The sequence below is a fragment of the Panthera leo genome, chromosome D1 (genome assembly GCF_018350215.1).
Source record: "Panthera leo isolate Ple1 chromosome D1, P.leo_Ple1_pat1.1, whole genome shotgun sequence".
NCBI classification, from domain to species: Eukaryota; Metazoa; Chordata; class Mammalia; order Carnivora; family Felidae; genus Panthera; species Panthera leo.
In genome coordinates this window covers 1668440-1695924 of record NC_056688.1, presented here as the reverse complement: position 1 = coordinate 1695924, position 27485 = coordinate 1668440, and the positions used below count along the sequence as shown (strand labels likewise).

At 40.3% G+C, this 27485-nt stretch overlaps 1 protein-coding gene across 5 annotated transcripts; it reads left to right on the top strand.

Annotated features, from left to right (window-relative positions):
• Window positions 1–64: 64 nt before the first annotated feature.
• Window positions 65–26410, top strand: DCUN1D5 (defective in cullin neddylation 1 domain containing 5). 5 transcript variants are annotated; one of them, XM_042904534.1, is made up of 8 exons: window positions 65–454; window positions 2321–2412; window positions 7638–7708; window positions 8117–8208; window positions 22203–22311; window positions 22397–22501; window positions 24091–24193; window positions 26088–26410. In XM_042904534.1, exons 1-8 carry the CDS (start codon window positions 369–371, stop codon window positions 26141–26143), a joined length of 714 nt encoding a protein of 237 aa, XP_042760468.1. In that variant the 5' UTR covers window positions 65–368; the 3' UTR covers window positions 26144–26410. The 5 variants fall into 5 exon arrangements, with proteins under 5 accessions (XP_042760468.1, XP_042760471.1, XP_042760470.1 ...); XM_042904535.1 differs by lacking the exon at window positions 65–454 and adding an exon at window positions 757–1240; XM_042904536.1 differs by lacking the exon at window positions 2321–2412 and having other exon boundaries at window positions 368–454.
• Window positions 26411–27485: the final 1075 nt, after the last annotated feature.

Sequence of the window (27485 nt, the reverse complement as noted above, 5' to 3'; positions counted from 1 at the left end):
CCCCTCCCGGCGGGCAGCGCCGCGCTCGCGTCACTTCCGGCTCTGGGCGGTTCGCGTCCGGGTCAGAGCGAGCCTCCTGCCCTCCGAGTGTGTGAGTGGTGGCGGTGCCGCGCTGTCCGGGTTCTGTCGTCCCGGAGGGAGCGAGCCGCGGTGCCCCCGGCCAGGAGCGCCCCCGGCCCCGCGCGGAGGACCAGGAGGGGACCTGGGGGCGGGCTGCGGCCGCGCTGGGCCGCGCTGGGGCGGGCTGGCGGCCCCGCTCCTGCGCCTGCTGCTGTCCCTGGGACCCGGGTGCCGGCACTGAGGCGTCCCCGGCGGACAGCGACCCCCTTCCCCGGCTCCCCTGGCCGCCCCGCCGGGGAGGGCGGAAGATGCCGGTGAAGAAGAAGAGAAAATCCCCGGGGGTGGCAGCGGCAGTGGCGGAAGACGGAGGCCTCAAGAAGTGTAAAATCTCCAGGTATCACGTTCCCCCCCACCCCGCCCTCAGCCTCCCGCGTTCCCCCGTGAGCGGCTGTCCGGGGCCCGGGGGTGAGCCCCCGCCGACACCGCGGGCTGCGCCTCGGGCTCGGGCTCCGTGTGGGCGCTCCGGCGCCCGGGGCCGTGCCCCTGCCCCGCGCCCTTCCAGACCTGGACGGGAGTGCAGACCGGCGGAAGGGTCGCCTCTGGAATTTCTTTGAAGGGGAGGGGGTGAGGAGGGGAGCGGCCTGGCGCTGCCCGCCGCCCGGGCTGGGGCGGGGGGGAGCTGCACGCCGAGTCTTCGCAGCGGCCGGTGCCGGAAGGTCCCAGCAGGAAGCCGGCTTTCTGGAAGTCTGGTGGCTCCACCTGCGCCAAGTCCGTGTGCGCGGCGTCGGGAAGGCCCTGCTCGCGGTCCTGTTTCCGGGCATTGAGGACGCTGTTCGCGGTCGACGTGATCGTTAACAATCTGGTCCTTATTTTACCCGGTACCCCCTCCCTCCCCCCCGAGAAAGAAAGCGAAGGGAGAGCTGAGCTGTAATTACGGCTCTTTGATCCCGCTGCGGCGTGTCCTTGAGGCGGCCCAGCGGCGAGGTGTGCTGCTCGGTCTGCAGGCTAGGTGTGTGACAGGGGAGTGGTCCCGCATCTGCTCCTCGGGTGTCCGGCCGTGTCGCCGGCGGGCCCGCGAGGAAACGACTTCACTTGCTGCCATTGAGAGGAGACGGTAGTCAGCCTTGTAGACGTGATGGCAGAGCTGTCTCCTTGCAGAGGCGTCTGCTTACGGCGGGAGGTACGTAACCTAGGCTCCTCTTCCTTTTTGTCGTGGACGGGAGTTTTCCCGTCTCGCTGCGGTTAGCAGAAGAGCCGGTGCACGGTGACACGGCCTCCCGGGCCTCCCGGTACCTCGCCCGGGAACTGGCCAGGGCTGCGCCGCCAGCCCGTCTGTACGAAGCAGACACGTTAGCTTTTACTGCTCCCACGTGTGGCCGTCCTCCGTGCGTAACGTGGCACAGTTATTTACACCGAGCACGCTCAGAGCCGCGCAGTGGTGTTACAGCCCAGGGCCCGCTTCGCTGTATCAACCTACAGTTTTCCATGCGGGCCTCCATTGTTAGATGACTCAGCCGCCGAAGGCGCGGCGTTTCTAGGTCCTCGTGCAGGTGTCACTGTTTGAGCTCCTCCGGGAAAGGTCCTCTGAAGTTCCTTAAACCCCAAAGGCCGATTTTGAGCTTCCCAAGTTTTAATGATTTTATGGAACGTACGGACTTTGGCGTTAAATAGCTTTGGCTCAATTATTTGTACAATTATTATCTTTTTATTTGTACAATTTTGTTTTTAATGTGTGGAGTTTAATTATACTCTTGGGTCCTAACTCGTCTTTTATCTTCAATCATCCATTTAAGTTTCGCAGATGATCAACAACGGTTAATATGTAATTTTTAAAAAATATTGATTCATTAAGTACCAAAATCTACTTTGTAAGATTTTGTTTTCGAATGTTTGTCTATTTTACAGAAATACAATCTTCACCGCTCTGAAGATTTATACTTTCCCAGCTTAGCCCTGTATCGAGAACATTAGGTTGAACTTCCACATGCTCACTTCAAATCTGGGGAAATGATTTTAGTTGATCTTATTGGACTTTGATAGTGAGCAAAGTAGCATTTCCGGCTTTGTTAGCAAGAAAATTTTACATATAGACTACTGTTTCCAATTTCCAATTGCAAATACAACTCCCATTTTTTCCTATAATACCAGCTGTAAACAAAACACTTTGTTTAGTTTGAATTGAAGTAGTTCATGTTGCACTTCGCTTTTCACTGAAAGTTGAGACTTGATAAAATTCTTAGGTATTTGTGTGTTTTCTAAGCTATTGCAGATCCCAACCCCCTGCTAGACTAATAAGTGGAGAGGAACATTTTTCAAGCAAGAAGTGCCTGGCTTGGTTTTATGAGTATGCAGGTAATGAAATTAATATAAGAAGATATCAGTCACGTGCTTTAAAAAGTGTTTTGGTTTATTCATTTAACAATTATTTATTGCAGGCCTGCTTTGTGTTAGTGCTGTGACCTGGGATCAAGGTCAAGACTGAGAATTATGTGTAGGCTAAGAATTCGGTGCTATGTCAGGATGCTTTTTCTTTAAATATGTAATTTAGTATGTGCTAGTGGGAGGGGTGAGATTCACTATGAATTCCATTTGTGAACAGGTGCATTTATTGGTTTAAGTCCATTAGCTAAAGGAGAGTTGATATTCTGAAAAACAAACTATGTAATAAAACATTATACACTTTATGTAGTTCTTACTGTTCTTTTGCATATTCTGTTGACAATTTTCTGAACCCAAACTGATATTTTTCTGAAACTTTTTGGAAACGTAGTAAAAGATTTGAAATGCAGATATGTCATGGCACAGCACATTTGCCCTTTGATAATTGCTGTTTAGCCCATCGTTTCTGCCAGAAGTGCAGTAATCCCTAAGAACGGAAACACTGATGTGATACAGTGTGATAAATGCTGTGTTGGGAAGATGCACTGCGATAGTTCAGAGGACGATAGAACCCATAGAACCCAGCCTCATGGTGTCACGAAGAGCTTCTGCAGGAGCTGTGACTTAAACTAAACCCTGCAGGTAGTGGGCCTAAAGCTCTGGGCCCATGGTAGGGCTGGAGCTTAAGGGTGAAAGCCAAAACCAGGGAGGAGACTTTGGTGTTCAGCAAATGTGTGAACAAGAACACTTCCCATTTATGACTAACTTTTTTATAAGTATGTATAAAGATATTTTTTTCCCTTAGAACCTAGGTTTTGGTCTTCTAGAATTCATGATTTTATAGCTTCCCCCTCCTCCTTTTTTAACTCTGATTCTCAGTGTCTAACATAGAACAGTGTAGATGGAGTCACTCTTACGTTTCATGCTAATCCGTTAAGGTCTAAAGTATACTCTGAACTTGAAGTGTAACCCTAGGCTAACAGTATGGAAGGCAAGACCACTGATGTAGCTTGAATCAGCTGGATCCCCAAAGTATAATTTAAAAATTGTTTAGTAACAGAACAGATTCTTTCTAGACCAGAAAAACTGCTATTACTGGCATCCCAAGACAATGTCTAACCCAAATTAAATGAAAGGAATTCATTTCTTACTGACCTCCATTTAAAATGGTGACCCATTATTCCAAGTGCCGGTTTTACTGGGATTTATGATATAGAATCAAAAAGCCCCTCATCTTATTTCACTTGTAAAAAGACACCTTAAGATACCACAAAATTAGTGCATTTTTTTTCATTTCTGCTCATTTGTATTACCTCTCCTTGGGACTTTGGTGGGTAGCATGAGATTCTAATTAGTTAAACATTTATTTGCTATGCTAGCATTTTTGTAGTAGCCAGCATAATAATTGCTCTGTGTATTTCAAAAATCATAATTATATAATGTATCCTTACAATCATTTTGTCACGTAGGCAGTGTTACCTCTTTTTAGAGATGAGAAAACTGAGGTTGAGATTAAGTAATTGGCCCAGGATCATACGGTGACAAGAGCGAGGATTCAGATTTAGGTCATTCTCTTGCAGAGCTTATGCTTTTAATGACTACTGTCTTGTCATTTCTGTTTTCAGTATGTACATGGCAACTCATTTTCCTTCTACAAAGAAATATTAGTAAATGCACTTGAAGGCAATTTATCTTATGTATGGAACGATTCATTCAGTAAATGTTTCCTGAGCATTTACTGTGTGTCAGGCAGTGATCAGTGCTGGGGACACAGTAGGGAACAAGTTAGACAAGATCCCTACCCTTGGGGGACTTGACTTCTAGTGGGGAAGACAGTAAATAGGTAAGTAAGCAAGATAAGTAGAGATTGTGGAGGGTTATAAATGTTAAAATACGGTGTGGTTAGAAAGTTTGGATGACTTTCAAATAGGGTGATAGGGAAGGCCTCTCTAGACATTACTCTGGGTGGAGACCTAACTGACCAGGAGGAACCAGTTATTTGCCAAATCAACAGTAGGTGTTCTGTCTTAAAATGGGGGTGTCCCTTTTTAAAATGGAGACTGGGAATAAGGCACGTAAAGCACTTAGCACAGTACCTGGAATGAGTCAGAACTCATACGTGTAAACCGTTGTTAAAGGAGTAATAGCATTACAGCATTAGGTGGACTGGCTGTGTTTTAACAGTACTGTTCCAGAATTAACAGCATAGCTCCTGTATAGCTCATGGGGAAGGTGTGTTATATATTGAGCACAATTTTTATTCCTGAGCGTCTGCTATGACTGGCATGGTTTTGTACTCTGCACATCTCTAGGAACATTTTATGGTTATAAAAAAAAAAAATTGATTTTTTGTTTTAGTTTAAAAACTATTTTACCACTAATCTGGTTAATATAATATAGGTGACGTGTGGTAAGCCTGATAGTTTTGCTCTTGCACAAGACCTCTCCTCTTGAGTGATACTTACATTCGCAAGGATTCGTTAATACGTGGGGCCTGTTACTGAACAAAAGCGTGGAAAGTAAAAAGGCACTTTTTAAATCTTACAGAGAACCCAAAAGAGGATAGAATTGCTGAGTTCTAATAAAACTATAAATCTAATAAGTTCTTTTTTTTTTTTTTATAACGTTTGGTTTTTTTTGAGAGAGAGAGAGAGACAGAGTGCGAGCTGGGGAGGGGCAGAGAGAGAGGGAGACACAGAATCCGAAGCAGTCTCTAGGCTCTGAGCTGTCGGCACAGAGCCCGACGTGGGGCTCGAACTCATGAGCCATGAGATCATGACCTGAGCCGAAGTTGGACACTTAACCGACTGAGCCACTCAGGCACCCCTAAATAATTCTGATAGATTCTAAATAATTTCCAAAGCTTCTTAAGTTGAATGGAAACCTATTTTTTTGCCTGAGAGTTAAATTCAGCCCCAGAGTAGATTTATTGGAAGAGTATATTTGAGAAAGTAAAACTAACATTATGTGGTCTGGGAAAAGAATATTAGTATTGACCTTGCTTTAGATTCAAATTTGTTATTATTTGCATTGCTTTGGGAAAGACACTGAACATTTACAGAAAGGTCTTGTGTATGTCGTATATATCTCCTTATGACATAATTTAATTTGAATCTCATCAAATTTTAACCACTGATCAATTCCCCAGTTTCTAGGGAGACTGTTTCATGATAGTGACTGATATTTCTTGATAACAGCTCTTCAGCTTTGTCTTTTGATTTCTGATGATGGCTGCTCTGAGATCAAGTCAGTTTTCTTTTTCATAAGAAAAATTGACAATGCATTCTTGTTTTGGCTTAAAAAAACCTTTGTTTTCTTCCACTGAATTTTTTACCTGACTTACTTTCAACCAAACCACATGTAGGGGAACATACTCAGTTATATTTTTTAACAGCTTTATTGTATATGTATGCTTCTAAAATTACAATGATTAACACATTCTCATTAAAAAACTTCTCCAAATATATATCGGGAAGTGAAAGTCCTATAATTACCACCCTTTCACCTTTTAACACCTCACTGCATAAATAAGTGCAGTACTTATTTAAACCAAAAAGTTAAGCATTTTGGTTTCAGACCATGTTTTAACGTCCTCTTAGCAGCCTGGATGGATCTCGTCTGAAGCTGCAGGACTATATTGGCACACAGACTGGACGGCTGCATTCTTCTGTTAGGACAAACTGTGGAGCATGGATTTCATGTTGTACTTGTGAACGAATGATGGTGGGTGTAAAGTGCCCCCCCCCACCTCCCCCCCAGTAGCTGTGGTCTGGCTTGTGATTTATAAAGCTGGAGTATTTTTATAAGTTCTTAAGAAAGGAAAACAAGGGTTTTTTGGGTCACTCTAACAATAATATTTCAAGACTATGTTTTCAAAAATCAGAAGTAATAGCATATTTCTATCGTATTTTGTAATTGCTTTAAATGGTTCGATCTTTTTATAACAAAGGACAGTTTCAGATGTACAGTGTAACAATTTGATATATGTATATACTGCAGAATGATCACAGTAAGTCTAGTGGACATCTCTACCCACACAGGGTTATACATTTTCTCTCATGATGAGCACTTTAAGACCTACTCTCATAAGAGCTTTCCAATATACAGTATGGTAGTAGTGATTGCAGTCATCAGACTGGCTGTACGTCACGTCCCCAGGATTTACCTGCTTTATAACTAGACGTTTGTTCCTTTTGACCACCTTCATCCATTCCACCCCCCAACCCCCCCAATCCCTGCCTCTCACCTCTACCTTTGTATCTACGAGTTTGGGGCCCTTGTTTTTGCTTGTTTGTAGATTTCACAAGTAAGTGACATCATATGTTATTTGTCTTTGACTTCCTTCAATTACAGCATAATGCTCTCAAGGTCCATCCATGCTGTCACAAATTTGTTGTAATCTTACAACAAATTTTGTTGTTTGTAATCTCTCACTTACAAAAGAGACCCAGCAGTGATGTAAATCACTATCTTTTGGGAATCTGATGACATAAAAAAGTGGGAGAATGGGTGTATTGATTTATATTTAGTGTTATAGAGGGAGAAAAATAAGAAACAAGCTAAGTATCATTAAGTTTTGGACAAATGGTAGACATAAGTGAGGAATTAAACTTTTGTTTCAATGTTAAGGTGGTGGAACTAATGCTTTGCTATTTTAGAACCAAGATGATAAGGAAAATAGTAGTTTCTTTAAGTCGTTATCTTCGTAATATGTATATCTTTTTAAAATATTAAATTTTATTTGGTTGTATTTCAAAAGGGTAATAAATGACCTTCTGTTTTAGTAAGAAAACAGGTGTTCTTTGCTTACTGTCTTGAGTAATGGGTTGGGCCTACATGTTGTCATAGAATTTCTTATACTTCTTTATATTTATGCATTACCAAAAATTTTGTTCAGATACGCTCTCATGAATGTTGTTTTAATTGATAGGTTCAAGTTACTATACAGACAAGTGATTGATATTTTTTCTTTCCTTAATTTCGTTTTGTAATGTGGTGTTTCAAGAATATTTCAGAAGTTTTACATTTTAAATCATATAGCTGATATTTAACACTTTATCAAAAATATATCAAAATTCAAATTTAGTTATTTATAAAAGTTATGGTGTATTCATAGATGCCTTTAGTACAATGGCTTATGTTTTATGTTGGTATTAAATTATAACAATAAAATATATAAATTATTTTTGTCTTTGAAGGTCCTGATGAAGTTGTAGGGCCAGAAGGAATGGAAAAATTTTGTGAAGACATTGGTGTTGAACCTGAAAATGTATGTTTTATTTCTAAGTAGAATGGAATACAAGTGGGATATAGCATATTTATAAATGTCTAAAAATTGGGACACTTTAATCTTATATCAAGATTTTGTTTCTTCATGTTTTATATTGTAGATTTTCATTTAAGGTATTTTTAATCAATTTAAGTTGGGCACTGTTCTCTTTCTTAATACAAATGTCATTTGTGATAGAGTGAGAGAGATTCCACCTTCAGAAACTGTTAGAACTTCTTACTTTTAAGAAATTGGCCCACTTCTTCAGAGTTAATAATTCCAGAGGTTATACTCTTTAATAGTTGAAGGATGGAAATAGTTGTATAAAAATGCTCTCCATGATAAAATATAGACATGATTATCTCTGTGCTGACTTTTCCCCTATCCTTTATGTTCTGTTCTTTCCAGATTATTATGTTAGTTTTAGCGTGGAAATTGGAGGCTGAAAGCATGGGATTTTTTACCAAGGAAGAATGGTTAAAGGGGATGACTTCATTACAGTAAGACATTTTTTTAAAAAACAAATTTGATGGCCTATTTGAAGATCTTAATTGATATTATATGCTTCATAATTTTTAGAAGTAAGGTTTCACCTTAAAATACTCACATTGGTTTGATCTGTGACAATCAGTTAGGGTTTGATAAAATTTATATTGTGGTCTTGGCAAAATGAACAGTTACCCCATCTTTCCTATTCTCTGAGAACCTTAGTACAGTCTTATTAAAATTATTGACTCTTCGTGGGTGAATTAGAGGTCTGCGATCAAAGTTACTTACTCTCAGATTGAGCAATGAGCAGTTTCCTTCTCTGAATACAGAGTTCTGCCACGGAAGGAGTTTTTTCTTTGAGCTGCCCCAAGTTCTGGGGCCTCTTCAGTTTTATGCTTTATTTTGAAAAGAAATCCGAAGGTAGAGTTACATGGCACTTTTGTTGTTTCTTTTTTGCCAAATTAATCTTACAAAGAACAAAAGTAGAAAGCTTATATGGCTCACCTGCAGCCTTCAGCCAAGTTCTGGTTACTTACTTACTGAGGCTGCCTTTGAATTCTTCTGTAAGTTACAGAATTGCTTCTTGATAATAATTTGATCTTGACTTTCCAGAGTAAAGTGTGCTTAGTTGCAGAATCAGTTAGTAATTATGTGTTATTTTTAAATTATGTCATGTTCCTAATGTTCGTGCAGGATGTTACTAATGATCAACATTCTAAAATAGAGGAAGCATTAATTGATGATATTTTTGAGCCAAAAAGTGGAGGTTAATTAGCCATGTGGTTTCCTATTGTGGTTATGCTTTTATTAACACATTTAACTATTTTTTATTACTTGTTTGCCTGTCCTTACATTTCAGAATACCTTGGTTATTTTTTTCAAGTGTTCATATGGAACTTAAATTTTTATATTTGAATTTTCAGCATCTAATGTTTTGTAATTTTCCTTTTTAACCAGCCTTAACATATAGCTATTTTATGTATATTTTAGGGAAAACCTTTGCTTATATGAGCCAAATTATAATTTCTAAGATAGAATATAAAATCAAACCTGTCATTTCAATTACTTATAGGAGAGATGAGGAATCAGACTCCAAGGTAAAGAAAATGTTCGCCTAGGTTTATGTAGCTACTTACTGGCAGAGCTAGGACCTGGAATTTAAATTCCCTCATCACCAGTCTAGCATACTGTGCTTTGTTTGCGTCACGTTTCTGTATGTATGTTAGCGTTCTTTATAAAATGCAAGACTGTTAACTAACTTTGAATCATGGTGTTTACAACCAAGCGTGAACTCTGTCATTCATCTAGGTGTCATAACCTACCAATTAAAATGATGTTGATTCTGAAATTCTTGGAAATATCCAACCTGCAATTAGCTTTTTAGAGAAAGATAAAATATAAAATATTTTTATGAATATAAAATACGGAGGAGTATGCAAAGAATATAAACTGGTTTTCATGTAGCTTAGTCTGTTTTATTGAAATTTTCGTCAGTTATAACATGGCTTATTCATTGTAAGACATTTTAGTTGGCACTATAACTGCTTTTTGTACTACTCCTGCTGTATTTTTTGTGTATTACTTGTTTTGAATAATCAGTTTGTGTATTTTAAAACCAAAAGTTTTCTCATCATGTGTCCGCATAACTTGATATAACATAAAGAGACTTTGTATAACAGAAACTTTTAAATACAAAGCATTTCTAATAATTATTCTTGAATAACTAGCATCTGGCTTTGGGTACAAGAATAGAAATTGACTTAACCCTTGAACTTCGGTTTTATTAGCACCTCGTCTCTCTAGGAAGTTCACAAGCTGCACAAAATGGAAGCAATGATTTAACATTTAAAGTTGACCTAGAGGTTTCCGTTTCACTCCTTTATGCTCTCTTGCCTGTCTGCCTAGAGCCCTGTCTGTGTTGTAGGGCCTTGGAGCTGCTCAAGTCAGGCAAGCCCTCTTGACTGGGAGGGACAAGAGTTGTGTTTTTCCCCCTCATCTAGATTGCTATGTGAAATACCAAGTATCTTTTATCAATTAGCTAAGTCTTTATTACTCCCTGAATTTCCTTATACAAAACTTGCTGAGGAATACAGTAGTTTAAAATTTAAACTGAGAGACCAAAGAACATATGTAAGTCTTAATTTTTTATTTTATAGTTGCCTTAGTGTGTTTGGTTTTATGTTGACTTATAATCATAAAATGTAAACCTTCACAGACTCGATTCCCTTTCTAGATTTTTTAATATTTTTATGATTTCATTTAATCTGGGCATAGTTATTTCGTGGTCCCTTATATCATCTTAATATAGTTATCAATTGTTTCAAGTTAGTTAATTTTAACCCTTAGAGCTCTGCTAAGGAGTAGAGACAGTGTGGTAGTTAAAACATACACCGTGGTCAAAGGTAGTAGACAGTAATAGCCATGAGTAGTTAAAATCTGTAATTATATAGTGTTGATCAGCATTCACAATACTTGTACGTTCATTTATGTTAAGGCTATTGATGCCTACTTTTCATAACTGGATCGCCTTTTTTGTGTGAGAGAATCTGTGGGTATGAGTTGGTACATAAGTAGACTGGCACGGCCATTTTGTAGGTTTCAGAGGGCGCCATTGCCATCTCTCTGTCGTTGTTTAGTAACAGCCAAATTTCTCCTCAGATTGGATTGGATTTGAGTCATTCATGATCAACACTTATGTTGTGTAAGCTACTGTGCCTCTTAAGTGCTGATCACAGGGAAGCTGGAGACGTGGCCCCTGCCCTTGGGTAACATGCTGAGAGGGCCGGGGCGGCATGGAAATACTGCGGCGGAAGCCAGGTCGGAGGGGACAGGTGCTAGAGTGAAAGTACGACGTCCTGTGGAAGCACAGCTGGGGGTGAGATGAGTGTCGGCCGAGTAGACAGGAGAGTCTTCGTATGGGGTCCCTGAACTGGACCTTGAAGAATGATTAGGATGACGACGGTTCAGGATCTAGGAAAATGTTCTTTCTGAAGAGGAGATCGTGAGCAGAGCCGGCGAAAGGAGAGCACGTGCGAAGGAAAGAACATTGACAGAACGGGGCTGCGTCCCGGGTGGTGGGGTAACGGCTCCAGACGGAGGGCCTGAGCCGGCCGGTGGAGAGAGCTTCGCCCCGTGTTCCAGGTCCCTGTGTCGGAGGTTGGCGGGGAGCCGTCGCTAGAGCAGTTGTTTTACGCTCCGGGATCACATCCTCTTGTGACCACAGCAGGCCCCTTCCCCGCCCCGGGAAGGCGCGGGGTGTGGCCCGCGGACCTCCCTCTTCCTTGTGTCTGTGGGGGCCAGAGTGCGCGGGTACTTTGCGTTTTTGCTGGCTGCAGCGGAGAGCTCTCCTCACACCTGCCCGCTGGAAGTGGGGTTGGGGTGAGGGCGAAAAACCATGCTGGTGGAGAACACTGACTGTCCTTGGTCGCGATCGTGAGAAAACCGTCAGGAGGATAGCGTCTGACGGGAATGGAAGTACGCAGCTGCCTGTGGGTAGGTTACGAGTTGTGCACCTTCTGGGCACCGTTCTCGGCCCTGGACTTGAGGATTGAAGGCGGTGGTCTGGCCTGACCTTATTTAGGGGGAGCGTTGGGGAGCGTCTGTCCGATTTTCCCGTGGGGACGGTGTGCTCTGGGGCGTGTGGTGTGTGACTGCCGCTCACTTAGCATTTGGGGCCAACTGCTAGTCGCCATTAGCATTCTTCCCCTCTGCTCTCCCCGACATTCATCTTGACGATTTTTAATTCCCCATCCACATTTCCAGACATCCCCAGGGGTGTGCTGTTTTGTTCTGGTCAATAGACCTCATTCACAGAGAGTTCTAAATACGGAACTTTGTGGATAAAACTCTTCCTGTTACAGATCGGGGTGCCACAGCACCTTACTAATTAAGGAAGAGGACCTCACTTAGAGCTAAAACATGGATGGTGATTTCTTCTCATTTTAGAGGGCTTTAGTGAAGCAGAAATGTAAAAGCCTTCCTTGTTAATCAGATGTTTACAATACTCAAGAAATTAATGTCCAAGTCCTAATGTTGAAATTTAAACCCGTCTCCACTCGTTCTCACCTCAGTGGCCTGGAGAATGGTGTCCTGTTGTGCCAGCGTTCTGTAAAATCTGTGGGGTTTTATTTAGTTGTTCTTCAAAAAACTATCCCTTGCTTTCCGTGATATACTAGTTAAGTATGCGTTTCTTTTTACTTCAGGGGAAATGCTCTTTCTAAACCTCCCAAGTTATGGGGTATGGACGTTATTAATTGCTGAGTCTATTTGGGGCCAGGTTAAATATAAGAATTGTGATGTGTTCACTGGTTTTGCAAGGTCTGTTCAGTCTCTATGAGACCAGTAATGTGCAAGGTTGTTGTTGTTGTTTTACTCTTCTCCAAGAAAACATTACTTGTTCTTTGTTCGGTTAGATTCTTTCTCTGCTCCAGATTTAGGGAGACGATGAGCACTGGTGTGGGATAGTTGGGACAGAGACAACAGTGTGATTTTTTTTAAGGTGATTTTTAAACCATTTGCTTCAAAAGGAGCATCTCACACTGAGAACTGTTGTAAACATCGAACTTGTGTGTTCTCATTTAATCTCATGGTTGTCTATTGTTGTCATTTTAAAAATGAGGAAACCGAGGCTAAAGGATTAAGTAGCTTCCTGAAACCACGTGTGTGGAAACGGAGAAGGTGCACTGTTTCGGGGTGTCTCTCCGTATGACTTGGAACTTTGTTCTTCTCCTCGTGTCCGTCTTAAGCTTACTGAGAGCCCACCCTAAATAACATTGTGCTCTTTGTCCCTGTGGAGTGTTATTTGCAAAAGGTTGTCATTTTATTTGGATTCTTTTCTCCTTGGTAACTTGTAAGTCACTGCTCACAGACTTGATAATCTTGTTTGAACTCCAATTTCCTGCTAACCTTTCCCAGGGAGGGATTTTGAAACTTTTTGTAATTAAATAAATATATACTTTGTGGCTTATTTTTGGTATTCATACTTCTGTTTAACAAATAATTGTGGGGCGCTTGTGCACGCCAGGCCCTGAAGAAAGATTTTAAACCCCAGTGGTCGTGAGAGGAAGACCTGAATGCTGGGAAGTGTCTTTATCGTATGTCTTCCTGAATCTCAGGTGTATTAAGGTTCTAAGGGAGACTCTGTGTGAAAATGTGAATCACATCATTAAAAAATAATGTGAAAAACGCTTCTTCAGGAAGCCACAAAGATTTAGAAGATGAGGCCTCTTAGGATGGATCATCACGAGGAAGATCGTACATGTAACTGGCTGCTTAAAATGCAGTGCCCTCTGAACTTACCACCTCATGACGCTGGAGGGCCTGAAGACACCCAGATTTCCACACAGCATCACAGGCACATGTAATCTGAGAATTTGTTCCTTTTGCATATCCTTCTGGTAGTAGTTAACTGCGTTTTCAATGCCATTAAACCTTTATTTTTCGCATAGTGAAGAATGTTTGAGCTGATAAATCCACTTAATCAAATAGTAAATAATACATTTTTAATAAATAGTAAGAATATCTTGTTTCTGCATGAAATATATTGTGCCCTCATTCATACATAGGAACTAGGCCCCAGACAAATTGGATGGTTAACCTATCCAAATTTTGATTTCCTTTTCTGGCCATATGGCAGATAAAATGTGCAAAGAAGCCATTTGTCATGTAAAACATTTAAATGCAGGATAAAATATAAAAATGTATATATTTTAAAAAGCATGCCTGGACTTCACTGTAAATTAAGGAAAATAATCAGAGGCCAGAAATGAGGAGAGATGGTGATACCATAGGGACATTTAGATCTGACACTTAACCTTAAGGTTACTACCTGTTTCTAGTCACCTGGCGTCTGGCCATTAACTTGTGGTGCATATTCTGAATAGGAAACAAAATGGCAATGCCTGAGTAGGGTGAGAATCAGATCAAAAACTCATATTAAGTCACTGATGTCACACATAGCTAGTAGATGGAGATGTGATTGCTTGGGCTTGGTTCTGCATACGGTGAAGGGCTTATTTCCAAGAGAGTTCTTACCAGAAATTCTTCATCGTGCAGATTCAAAGCTGGAATGCATTATTTGTATGACACAAGCCAAAAATGTATTTTACAAATGTCCCAGGTAAGTAGTGTTTTCATGTATATGGTGGAAGTGATTCTTCTGTACAGGAATGCATTTTAAACAGAAGCCTCAATTTCTGCAGAAAAAGGTTCACTTTTTAACAATCATAAATTACTAAGCATATTGGGGAACATCTTAAATTTCAGAATTAGACTCTTTAAGACTAGTATTTTGAATTATCTTAATCTCAGCATAAAATAGCTACTATGTTTAAAGAATAAAGAACGGCCTCAGATGATCAGATTTCCCATGCATAATTAAATCTCTGAAAGTGAAAAACATTAAAGATTTAAAAATCAATGGATGAGTTACGAAGGAGGTGGGTATAGAATCAGTGACCTACAGTAGCTGAGGCAAATACGCAAGAAGATAAGGGACATAGTGGATAATTTTTTAAACTGTTGAGTTTCCTGAATTTTTTAGATATAAGCCCTTCATCAAGTATGTAGACTGCAGGTATTTTCTCCCACTGTGTAGCTTGTGTTTTTGCTTCTTATAACTTGGGCAGAGCAAAATTTTTAATTTTGACGGAGTTCACTTTATGAGTTTTTCCTTCTATGAATTGTGCTTTTGATGTCAAATCCAAGAATTCTTTCCCTAGATCCGGAGAATTTTACCTTTTGGTTTTTTTTCTGGAAGGGTTTATGTTTTTATATTTTACGTTTAAATCAGTGATCCATTTTGAGTTAATTTCCTTAAAGGTGAGAGACAGGTTTTGGTTTATTCCTTGGCTACAGCTGTCCACTTGCTCCATAGTTCATGTTTTGAAAAAGGTCTTTTCCTCCCTTGAATTGCTTTTGCGCCTTGTCCGGTATCGGTTGGACACGCCTGTGCGTAGGTCTGCCTCTGGGTTCTCTGTTCTGTCGATCTGTGCCTTAAGCCTCTGCCAGTACCACGCGGTGCTGCTGTATACAGAATCTTGAAACCACAAAGACTGATTGATCTCTTTTCAAAATTGTTTTAGCTCTTCCAAAAGTTTTAGGATGATCTTTTTATCTGCAAAAGATCTTACTGAGATTTTGGTTAAACTACATAGTGAATTTGGGGAGAATTGACCACTGTTTTCAGGGTCTGAATACATGCAAGATAGCTATGTCTCTCTTTTTGGTGTTTGATTTCTTTCATTGTGTGTAGTTTTCAGCATACAGATTCTGTACATGTTGTGTTAGAATTACATGTGAATATTTTGTTTTTATTTTGAGCCATTTATTTTTAATTCTAATATCAATGTATTAGTTACTAATATGTAGAAATACAATTGATTTTTGTGTGGTTGTCTTGTATCCAGTGACTGACCTTGCTGAACTCACTTATTCTGAGTGTATGTGTATGTGTGTCTTCGTTGGGTTGTCTACATAGACAGTCATGTCCTATGATTATAACACAAAATAGGGAAATAGGGACCATCTTATTTCTTTTCCGCTCTTGCATGTCTTTTATTTCCTTTCCTTGACGTATTGCATTAGCTGGAACTTCTACCATTGTGCTGAATAAGCCTGGTAAAAGTGGACACCCATTCCTTTGCTCCCTAGCTGTGGGTTGTTTGTAGATGCTCTTTATCAAGTTGAGGGAGTTGCCCTCTGTTCGTGTTTTTCTGTGAGTTTACACGAGTTGATGTTAAATATTTTAAGTGCTTTTTCTGTATTAAATCATCTAATCATGTAGTTTTTCTTTTAGAGTGTTAACATTGTGGTTCCATTGATTGGTTTTGACTACTGAATCAGTTTGCATACCTGGACTATATCCCACTTGGTGTATAATTATTTTTATATGGTGCTGAATTCTTTTTGTTAATATTTGTTAAGGATTCATGAGGGATATTGGTCTGTTTTTGTTTTTGGTTTCTTATTTATCTGAGGATATAATAGACATAACATTGTTCGTTTTGGGTGTACAACATAACGATTCAATATGTATGTATTTTGGGAAATGATTACCACAATAAGTCTAATTAACATCCATCCATCATCATAGTAAAATTTTTTTTTCTTGTGGAAAAAAAAATTTTTTTTTTTGATACTGCTTTTAATCGGTTTTGGTGTCAAGGTAAATCTGGCTTTATAAAAGGAATTAGGAAATTTTTCCTTAGAATTTATCTTTTGCAAGGTAGAACATAGAATTGGTCTTCAGAGATTGGTGGAATTCTCCCATGAAACCATCTGAACCTACAGGTTTCTTTTTCAGAATTTTTGGGATTTTTGAATTCGATTTTTTAATAGTTACAGGGCTACTCAAATTACTATTTATTTCAGATCATTGTGTCAAATTATTTGTTTCATACTGTGTGTTACAGTAGTTTTTGTTTTTCAAAGAATGGGTCTATTTTGTCTAAGTGGCCATATTTATATCCTTTTCATGTCTACAGGTCTGTAATGGTATCTTTTGTTTCATTCCTGATATTGATAATTTTTGTCTTCAGTTTTTCTCTTTGTCATTCGTGCTAGGGACTTGTCAGTTTTACTGACTTTCTTTTTCCAAAGAATCAGCTCTTTGTTTCATTGATCTTCCTGTCTCATTTTTCTGTTTTCAATTTTACTGATTTCTGCTCTTACTTTCTCCTGCTTGCTTTAGGCTTATTTTGCTCTTCTTTTTCTAGATTCTGAAGATAGGAGGTTAGATTATTGATTGAGATTTTTTTCTCTCTTATAATATTTGCATTTAGTTCTGTGAATTTCCCCCTCAGCACTGCTTTGGGTCTCACAAAATTTGAGTTGCGTTTTTATTTTCATTGAGTTCAGTTTTTTGTTTTTTGGTTTTTTTTTTGGTTTCCATTGAGACTTGTTCTCACCCATGGATTGCTTAGGAGTTTGTTTAGTTTCTAAGTGTTTGGAGATTTTGCTTTTATCTTCCTGTTACTTCTAGTTTGGTTTCATTGTAGTCAGAGAACATATCCTGCGTGATTTCAGTTCTATTATATTTGTCAGCATTTTCTCAATGGCTCAGGCTGTGGTCTCTCTTGGGTTCTGTTGTACAGACACTCGAAAAGAATACGTGTTTTGTTGTCACTGAGTGGCATGTTCTGTTAGTGCCAGGTGGATCTTGGTGGTTGGTGGTGTTGAATTCTTTCCTGATGTAGTGTCTGGTTGTTCTGTCAGTTCCTGAGGAAGTGTTTCAACAGAGGAGTGTTGAAATTTCTAACAATAATTGCATATTTGTTTATTTCTCCTTTTACTTCTCTTAAGTTTTTGCTTCACTTTGCAGTTCTGTTGCTTGGTGCAAACATTTGTAGAATTGTTGCATCTTGTGGGGCGCCTGGGTGGCTCAGTTGGTTCAGTGTCCGACTCTTGGTTTCAGCTCACGTCATGATCTCACGGTTGTGGGATGGAGCCCCGTGTCAGGCTCCACACTGTCAGCTAGATTCTCTCTGTCTCTCTCTTCCTCTGCCCTTCTCCCTGGTCGCACGTGCTCACGCACTCTCTCTCCCTCTCTGAAAAACAAACAAACAAACAAACAAAACTAATTGTTACATATTTTCGGTGGATTGACCTGTTATCATTACATAATATTCTTCTATGTTCTATTTTCTTCACTTGGAAGTCTACATTAGCTCATATTGATGAAGCTGCTTCTCCTTTATTTTGGTTACTGTTTCCAGAATGTGTTCGTTTTTGTCTTTTACTTTCAGTCTGCCTATGTTGTGTTTGAAGTCTGTTTCTTCTAGATAGCATATGGTTGGGTCACTTTGGTTTCATGGGTTTTTTTGACCTGCTCTGTTAATCTCTGTGTTCTGATTGGTACAGGCTACTTACATTTAATATAATTATTAGTACATTAAGGTTTAAGTCTGCCCTGTATTTTACAATTCAGACTTTTCCACTTGGTTCTTTTCTGTTAGATTTCTTTTCCTAGACTCACTGTTTCTTTGCTGAGACTTGCTACATTTTCAAGGGTTGTTTTATTGGGTCCATAATTGCTCATTGAAGCATTTTCATCATAGCTGCTTTAAAATCTGCATCAGATAATTTTAAACACATCTTGTCATTTACATGCAATATTTGCATGTATTGGCCCTCTTTTTACATTCTGCTTGCCATCTTGGTTGTTGGTATGAGAAGTGCTTTTTTATCGGAACTTGGAAATACTGAGTATTATGTTACGAAACTCTGGATCTTATTTAAACCTCCATTTTCGCTAGCTTTCTGTCACCACCTCATTAGGAGGAGGGGATTCTTCATCCCTGTAAGCAGACAGGAGAGGTCCCGCCCCCAGGAGGCTCCACGAATTTCTGGGTGACACTGCTGGGTGAGCATGATGGTGTAGCCCCGCCTCCTCCCAGGCACCCTTTGATGGCCCAGGGCGCTACTCCTTACCCCTTTCTGGGAGCGGAGCTGAAGTCCTTGTTGTATGTGGTTCCCACTGACGGTGCAGGAGGTGGAAGGGGGGCGTCTACGTCCTTCCTGGGGTGGGTGGGCCATGCGGTCCTCATTCAGTCTGCTGGCAGCTGTGGGCACTGAGCGGGCTTTTTCTGTGCTGTTTGAATGGAGAAGAGTATCTTTTCTAAGCTTGCTTTCGTGCTAGGCTGTTCAACTTCTGCTGGAGGGAGAGCGAGTTTTTGGTTTCTGTCTACCCCATTGGCATTTCTGGTTTGCTGACTCCTTCATCTCCAGATCTGGTGGAGAAAAGGAAAAGAAAACCCAGGAAGCGCCCCACTGTATTGTTCCTGAGAATCTCAGAGTTCTTTCAGTCTTGTGTTTGTTTTATGTATGTCGTCTCTGGCTTTTAGTGGAATGAGCAGGAGACATGGATGAAAAGTACATTGACTTCATCATCCTGGAAGCAGAAGATATTTGTCTACTAAAAAAAACAAACGAACCTTCTGTCCCCTTCCCACACTATTTAGTGTCGATTTCCTCTGCTCCCTTTTGGAACCAGATTCTTTGAAAGCATTTGGCTGTACACTTGACCTTTGAACAACGTGGGAATTTTTATTGAAACCTGGAAATTTTGAGTATTATGTTATAAAACTCCGGATCTTATTTTTTCTTTGTTTATTTTCAGAGTGGGGAGAGAGGCAGAGAGAGGGAAAGAATCCCAGGCAGGCTCTGTGTTGTCAGTGCAGAGCCTGATGTGGGGCTTGATCCCATGAACTGTGAGATCAAACCAAGAGTTGGACGCCCAACCGACTGAGCTACCCAGGCGTTCTGACTCTGGACCTTATTTAAACCTTCTGTTTTAGCTGGCTGCCACCAACACCACCTCGGCAGGAGAGGGCAGGAAGCCCTCCTCACTGCTGGCAGGCATGGGACTTCCTGCACAGTCAGACATCTACGTGTAACTCTTGACTTCCCCAAAACTTACTAGTCTACTGTTGATTGGAAGCCTTTCCCATGACATAAACAGTCAAATAGCATATTTTGTACATTAAATGTATTATATACTATGTTCTTACAGTACGGTAAGCTAGAGGAAAGAAATGTTCTTAAGAAAACTGTCAAGAGGGGCGCCTGGGTGGCTCAGTAGGTTGAGCGTCCGACTTCGGCTCAGGTCACGATCTCACGGTCCGTGAGTTCGAGCCCCGCGTCAGCCTCTGTGCTGACTGCTCAGAGCCTGGAGCCTGTTTCGGATTCTGTGTCTCCCTCTCTCTCTGACCCTCCCCTGTTCATGCTCTGTCTCTCTCTGTCTCAAAAATAAACATTTAAAAAAAAAAGAAAAAACTATCAAGAAAATATATTTACAGCCCTATACTGTGTGTATCGAAAAAAAATATATCCCCATATAAGTCGACCCACACGGTGCAAACCCTTGTTGTTCAAGGGTCACCTTTACTTATTTTCTCTGATTGCTCTCTTCTTAGTGTCTGTTAAACCTGTTCTAAGACTTTTATCTCTACCCGTTCTCTGAAACCATCTTGTCAAGGCATCATTTACAAGTGAATAATCAAAGCAATAATATTTATCAGAACTGGGCTGAAGCTTTAATTGTACTTAGAGGAAAATCTGTAGCTTTGAATGTTACATTAGAAGAGAAATGGGGGCGCCTGGGTGTCTCAGTTGGTTGAGTGTCCGGCATCAGCTCAGGTCATGATCTCACGGCTCGCGGATTCAAGCCCCATGTCAGGGTCTGTCATGCTGACAGCTGGGAGCCTGGAGCCTGCTTCACATTCTGTGTCTCCGCCTCTCTCTGCCGCTCCCCAGCTTGCATGCTCACTGGCGCGCGCTCTCTCTCAAAAAATAAGTAAAGATTAAAAAAAATTTTAAAAAAAGATGTTTAGAGTAAAAGGGAAAGCAAACCTGCAGTTGAAATAATTAAGAAATTCTGCCAAGATGATTAAGAAAAACAGAAAGCGGGGTGCCTGGGTGGCTCAGTCAGTTGAGCGTCCGACTTTGGCTCAGGTCCTGATCTCACAGCTCGTGAGTGTGAGCCTTGTGTCGGGCTCTGTGCTGACAGCTCAGAGCCTGGAGTCTGCTTCTGCTTCTGTGTCTCCCTCTCTCTCTGCCCCTAACCCACTCGCATTCTGTCTCTGTCTCGCTCAAAAATAAACAAACATTAAAAAAAATGAAAAAAATTAAAAAAAGAAAAACAGAAAGCAAAAATAAATAATAATACAGACTAGAAAATACCTCACCTCAGTGAAAAGACCCAGATGGCTTTTCAGCTGATTTTGGCCAAATGCTAATTCCAGTGTTTAGTAAACTTTTTCAGAAAAGAGAAAAAAAGTAATAATTATAATTTCATTTTTCTAAGGCCTATGCCATGAGCTTGTTATCAAAATTAGTGAAGAGAGTGTGAAGGAATGAGATTTACCAGCAAGTCTCACTTACGAAAATAGCCAGAAAATCTAGGAGTGTACGACACCGGTAACAAACATCACTCAGTTTGGCTTATTCTAGGAACGCAAGGTTTAATCAACATTAGAAAATTATCCAAAACATTTACACCTTAATAAAGTTAGGAGTCACCTGTCACATTGTGGGTTTAGAATAGTCAAGGTCTTAGTTAAATTTGGGTACTAGATATCTCTAGTACATGATGAGAACTAAGTCCGTTCTGGGAGGAATACTGTGGGTCACGGTAGATGGTACGGCCCATGTAATGAAAGGGAGTCAGGTGTATGCTCAGAGATGGCAACCTGGGAGTTAGGTTTTGGTGAGTGAGGTTTCGTCGGCCTGTTGGAGGGAGCACCACGTCGAGTAGAGGCAGTGATCTGTGCTGACACATAGCTGTGGTCAGTGTGCGTGGTGAGTGCGGCTTGACCAGAGCTCATGGTGTGGTGACCTGGTTCTTGCTGAGTCAGCCCGTGGGAGAGCGTCTCTTTGAGCCTTTAACTGGTTTCCTTCTTTGGCATCTGTACCTTATTTGAAGTCAGGTGCTGCCACTGATTGCCTTGGTGCTTAGTCACTGAAAATGTAGGAATCTGAGTTTATGACAGAAGCACTAATACAATGTGTTAATTTTCTCTGTGTTATAGCCTGAACTTTCAAAACCACTCATGGCTAATCCCTGTCACCAAGCTGTGCCTGAGAATTTCCAGTGAAATCTGTGACCGAGGCCTGGTTCATCTCCTCTGTTCTGCCATCTTCTTAACTTTACATGTAGTAAAAGTACATCTTCTGAATCTCTTCTTGAGACATACTCATGATTGTACTGGAGCTTTCGATTGAGCTTTTTTTTTTTTTTTTTTTTTTTTAAAGGTCATTGGACTGAATTTCATTGGTTGCCAGGTTTTCTCTTTTTTTCCTATTTTCCTTTTTTCCTTTTTATCCCATTGTACGAGGTCAGTACGAGGCAATATGTTAGTAACTCTAAATTTGTGAAGCAGAATTTTAAACCTAGATTGATTTCATTAGATGCACTGACTTTCTTCTCAATACATTTCTTCTGACCCCCTAATGATGCTTTTATTTAATTTTATGGATTTTATAATGTATTTGGCTTTTTTAATTTAAGGTGTGACTGCACAGAAAAGTTACAGAACAAATTTGACTTTTTGCGCTCACAGTTGAATGATATTTCTTCGTTTAAGAATATCTACAGATATGCCTTTGATTTTGCAAGGGTAGGTAGAATTTCCATGTTTTGTAATTTTAACATTTTTTTCATCTCGGAACCACACTTAGGGAAATTTTTTACTTCCATTGTAGGATAAAGATCAGAGAAGCCTTGATATCGACACTGCTAAGTCTATGCTCGCCCTGCTGCTTGGAAGGACATGGCCGCTGTTTTCAGTGTTTTACCAGTACCTGGAGGTATGTGCGCTGTTCTCATCTGGAAGCATTAAATATTAATTGTAAAACTTACTCTGAAAACGTACCTTTAAATGAGGAAACATAAATGGATCTTTAGATAGTGTGTTTTTAAAAAAAAAAACTTAAGTAAAAAGTTTCTGATAAATTGTGTACATATACGTCGTCATTTGTAGACACAAGTTCATGTTCATTAATATATTCTGTACATGAGATACTTTCATTCCAGCCTTGCAGCCCCCCTCCCCCCCATGAAAAAAATGAACCCTCAAATAAACTATAGCAAAGACGTTTTTCACACAAAATTAGTTTCTTGGGTTTTTGACAGAAAACTGATGCTCGTGTACAAATGTTATGCTTCTAACTCGGGTTTCAGGTTTCTTCGTAAATTACTAGCTCTTAGGCTGATAGCCACATAAGGGAACCTGTTGTGTGTTGTGATAACACTTTCCTTTTCACTTGGGTTCAGTCTAAATAGTTAGAATTAAAATTTTATGCCCACAAATATGAGAATGACTACTTAAATGTACTAACAACTTTAAAATGTCTGCTGAATTTATGAAGAAAGTGTTCATTTAGCAGGTTTAGCGTAGCACCTACTACCGGCAGTGGTTTTAAGATACTGTTCTTTTTTTCCACTGCTTTCTTTGGTTTTCTGTTTTTGTGCCTTTTCAATTTCAGGTTTTTTGGTATAGATCTCACCGTTTCTTGAATACAGATGCTTTTGCTTTTTGCGTTGAAAATGATTTCTCATAAAGCTGATTATCATAGCGAATTCCTCGGAGTAATTTTGTTGAAAGCTTCTGCCGAGAGGCAGTCATGACCAGGACTTGAGCGAGTGGGTTTCAGGTACACTTAGATCTTTAAGCCTGATAGAGTAGGCTTAGGAAAGGCTGGTAAAGTAGACGTTTTTGATGAATGTTATCCGTCTTCCTCCTATTAGTAGTTTGGGGCAAAAATAAAGAGGACTGAATCTAAAAATAGTCACCTCTACAGGGAGCTAAGAGGACAAAGTATTTTCAACGCTGGTTATGGGGAGGGTGTTTGACACTGTTTCAAATTAGGTTTTATCCCTGTTCAGCGAATGAAGAAATGGGCTCTGTTGTTAAGTAATGTTCCCAAGGCCACTCAATTCAGTGACAGAAGTGGGGTTTGAACCCAAGCCAGTACTCTTTCCACTGCCTACAAAAGCACCAGCTTCAAGATGTGGCGGAACATTAAATCTCACGCAAAGCAGTCTCCTGGGAAGCCGTGTGAGGGAACTTAGTGTACGTAGGATACGCTGTATGACTTGATTTCAGTGACGATTATAGAAATGCCTACACGGAAGACACTCAGGCGTTTTATCAGATCGGTACCTTTGTTGCTCCTGTTACTTCTCAAAAATGAAGGAAAGATAAAGAAAAAGTAGGTTGGATGATGTTAACATGTAAACGGCCCTGAGGATTCTCTTGGAAGCCCAAGTGACTAAAGAGGACTAAGTGCTTTAAGAAAGACCAAATCACAAAAAGATGGCATAACTAGATTTATTTAAGTCAGAGCCTTAGATAACGCTTGTTCTGTATTCCAAATATTTATATCCTCTTCTACAGCAATCGAAGTATCGTGTTATGAACAAAGATCAGTGGTACAATGTGTTAGAATTCAGCAGAACCGTCCATGCCGATCTTAGTAACTATGATGAAGATGGTGCTTGTAAGTATAATAACTGTGTTTTCCTAGGAAAATGAAGTTCTTTAAACTGTTAAGTGGGAACATGCATTTGTGTAGCGTTACCATAAAGAATTTAAAGTTGCTGATAGTAACTTTTCTTATGGAATCATGTTGAAGGTGTGGGGGAGGGCTTACGTTAGAAAGTCTGTGCTGACAGGTGGAATGTTGCCAATTTCTCAGAAATGTAATGGAGCAGTATAGCTAAAGTTAAATGATAATTTCTGCATGTAAAAGCTAAAATTCTGCTTTCCTGCCTTCCCTGGCATTTTCCTATGGAAGAAAAGAACAGTCAGGATTTAAATAGAGAAAAGCAAAACATCAGGTACAAGAGAAAAACCTTCAAGGCTAATCATAGTGCCCACTGATGGCATAGCAGATTATGCCACAATAAGTTCCCTCAGAAATGCCTCAGTAAACACTTGATGAAATACCATTTTTCAATCGTTCAAGTTAAAATATCTGTCCATACTCTTCAGTGGAAAGGGCAGAATACCATAAAACAGATCCTTGAAGTACGCTGTAGGATACATTCCTATAAAAGTAAATTGAAATGTGGACTTCTGCAACCCTGAAGATCATACAAAATGCTGAAGAAGGAATAACTTTATTCTGCCTGTAGTTTACATTGTGACCTCTCCCCCCGGAATGTTCTAAAATTCAGTAATATTTTTGGAAACAGCCCTTTGGTAGCAGCAGTAAACTTGCAGGCAGGCCTACACATGTGTATATTCATGCGTGTTTTGAGTCAACATATGAAACAATTTTTGTATAAAAATAAAGCTTCCAGATTTGTTTGAAAAAGCAGAAAATCTGACTCAAGTATGTGAGGAATTAGTGACAGAAGCCAAGTAATAGCTTGTGTCCAACTTGCGTCTCACTTCGCTGGCTTGTAGCTACGCCACCAGCTAGGGTGCTTTTCGGCTGCTGTTTACGATTGTCCCTGTCTGCCGATTTTCTTAGAGTAGGGAGGTACGTCAATAAAAAATGAGAGAAAGACCATTGAGGGGTATGTGTTTTAAGAAAAATAGGGCCAGCGTACTCTTTTCTGGCCATGAGTTTTCCCCTCTTTTTCAACGAACAAAAACAGTGAGCTCATGTAGGGAATGGCTCCTGTAAGGAAATGAGTGTGGACCCCCTGCTTTATGCGAATGTCTTTTTATTTATTGTTTTTTTATTTTTAATTTTTTTAAAGTTTATTTTTGAGAGAGCGAGCGAGCAAGCATGAGCAGGGGAAGGGCAGAGAGAGAGGGAGACACCGAATCCGAAGTAGGCTCCAGGCTCTGAGCTTGAGCTGTCAGCACAGAGCCCAACACAGGTCTCGAACTCATGAACTGTGAGATCATGACCTGAGCTGAAGTCAGCCACTTCACTGACTGAGCCCCGTAGGCGCCCCTCACATGTTTTTTCAGTATAGTTTTTAGGTCAGGTGTTCATTAGGCACTTGCTTTGTGTTTAGATTTATACTCGGTCCTGTTACTGGAACAAAATAATTCTCTTATATGGCCACTCCTTCAACAAGCTTACATGCTCTTGGTGACGTAATGTAGAAACATGTTGAACACTCTCCATATTCCTTAATAGAAATAACAGTGCTGTGAGCATTTAGACAAAGGGAGCAGTCAATCTTGACTTAGTTATTGGAGAGTTCTGAAGCCATTGCAACCTTGTGAAGGAAGCTGCAGCACATACCCCTTGTGGAAAGTCTCTTCTATCAGGAAAGAGCAGGCCGAGAAGGAAAAGCGCTAAGTAGCCAGCAGGACAGGAAACACACCTTAGACGCCGGGGTCCGTCCTCATCACCACCAGAACTCGGGGAGAGTGTTTGTAGTGGGAGGTCTGAGGTCACTGAATTCTAACAAATGCTTCTCTCTTTCTAGGGCCTGTTCTTCTCGATGAATTTGTTGAGTGGCAGAAAATCCGTCAGACATCATAGCAAGAGCTCTTGCGGAGAAAATGCAAACCTTCTGATGCCCACGTGTGTACAGGCTAATGAGAGGAGAAATCCAAAGGCTGCATTTTCCTTCATGTGAAAGACTTCTCCTAGTACTTTGTTTTCCTTTTTTTTAAAAGGAAGTTTTCTTGTTACATGTGATGGGCATTGAGCCACACCTCTTCTGAGACTGAGTATCCAAGTTTTGTTTTGGGTTATGTTTATAACATTTATTTCAGAACAATAAAGATTCAGATTTGTGACAAAGGCCTTAAAGTGAAGATGTCCCTTGAGTGTCAGAGTGGTATTTATTTTTGTAAATTTTAATTCTTGAATTTTAGAGGATCTTTCTTGCCATGGATTTGGAATTTTAAAGATTCTGAACAACCTTAATATTTGGGAGTGTGGCCTGCTGATAGTACGGCTCGTGTATTCATCTGTGCACTGTTAGGAAGAATGTTGGCTTCACTTCTGGGATGATGATTTTCTGATTCAGCAAATAAATACATTTCTGGATATTGGGCGTTCTCCAGCTTTCAGCTCTGGTTTTCTGTGAAAGTACCATGGTCTTATGCACATACTTTATCTGAAAAGTTTAGAATTGGATATGTTATGTCCAGCTGTTTTGTTTCCTAACCATTAAATAGTTTTATCAATTAGTGTAAATCAGCATTGTATGTATATTCTTAATGTGGCTTAAGTTTTAAAAGTTTAAAAGTTCCATCTCTATTTGAAAGGGCAAGGTTCATGTATTAATGGTCTCCAAATGAGGCTTTTGGGAGAATCAAGACCAATATTGAAGTTGTATGATCGTCTTGTGATATGGAGAGTGGTGCACAACTCAAGGGCACCATGCTACCTTGGTACAATCACTGTTGCTAATTATCACGAGTTTCTAAATGTTAGCGATAAAGTCTCTTGAGGAAAGGACAGCCTTTCTGATTCACATAAAAGGCGTCTTTTGGGCCAGGAGCAGGGCTGTTTGGACACTGCTCTTCAAACCCCCCGACGTCCCAGTAACACGAGAAGTGTCCACATTCACAGTCCGGCCATATCCCCAACAGCATTCCTAATTTCATTGTGTGAATGGAGGAAGTAAATAGATTATTTTTCCATAAGGACATTTCTGTTGGCATGAGTGACTTTCAGTATTGACTCCTTAAGGGAGAATCAGATATAAAGATTCTTATGGTTTGTTTGCTTTTTGGTTAATGAGCTGGGAGAAAATGAATACTGTCTTGACTTTTAATGAAATTGCTTGTACGACTCTGTAAAACCCTGATCTAACAACGAAGAACATTTTTTTTTTCCTAAATGTCTTAAAAATCGGGATAATTTTCCTGAA

Coding starts and splice junctions, on each gene's coding strand:
- DCUN1D5 (XM_042904534.1), top strand. CDS start 369: ATGCCGGTGAAGAAGAAGAGAAAATCCCCGGGGGTGGCAGCGGCAGTG. Junction 22,312..22,396: donor ATGCCTTTGATTTTGCAAGG/GTAGGTAGAATT, acceptor CTTCCATTGTAG/GATAAAGATCAGAGAAGCCT. Junction 22,502..24,090: donor TGTTTTACCAGTACCTGGAG/GTATGTGCGCTG, acceptor CCTCTTCTACAG/CAATCGAAGTATCGTGTTAT.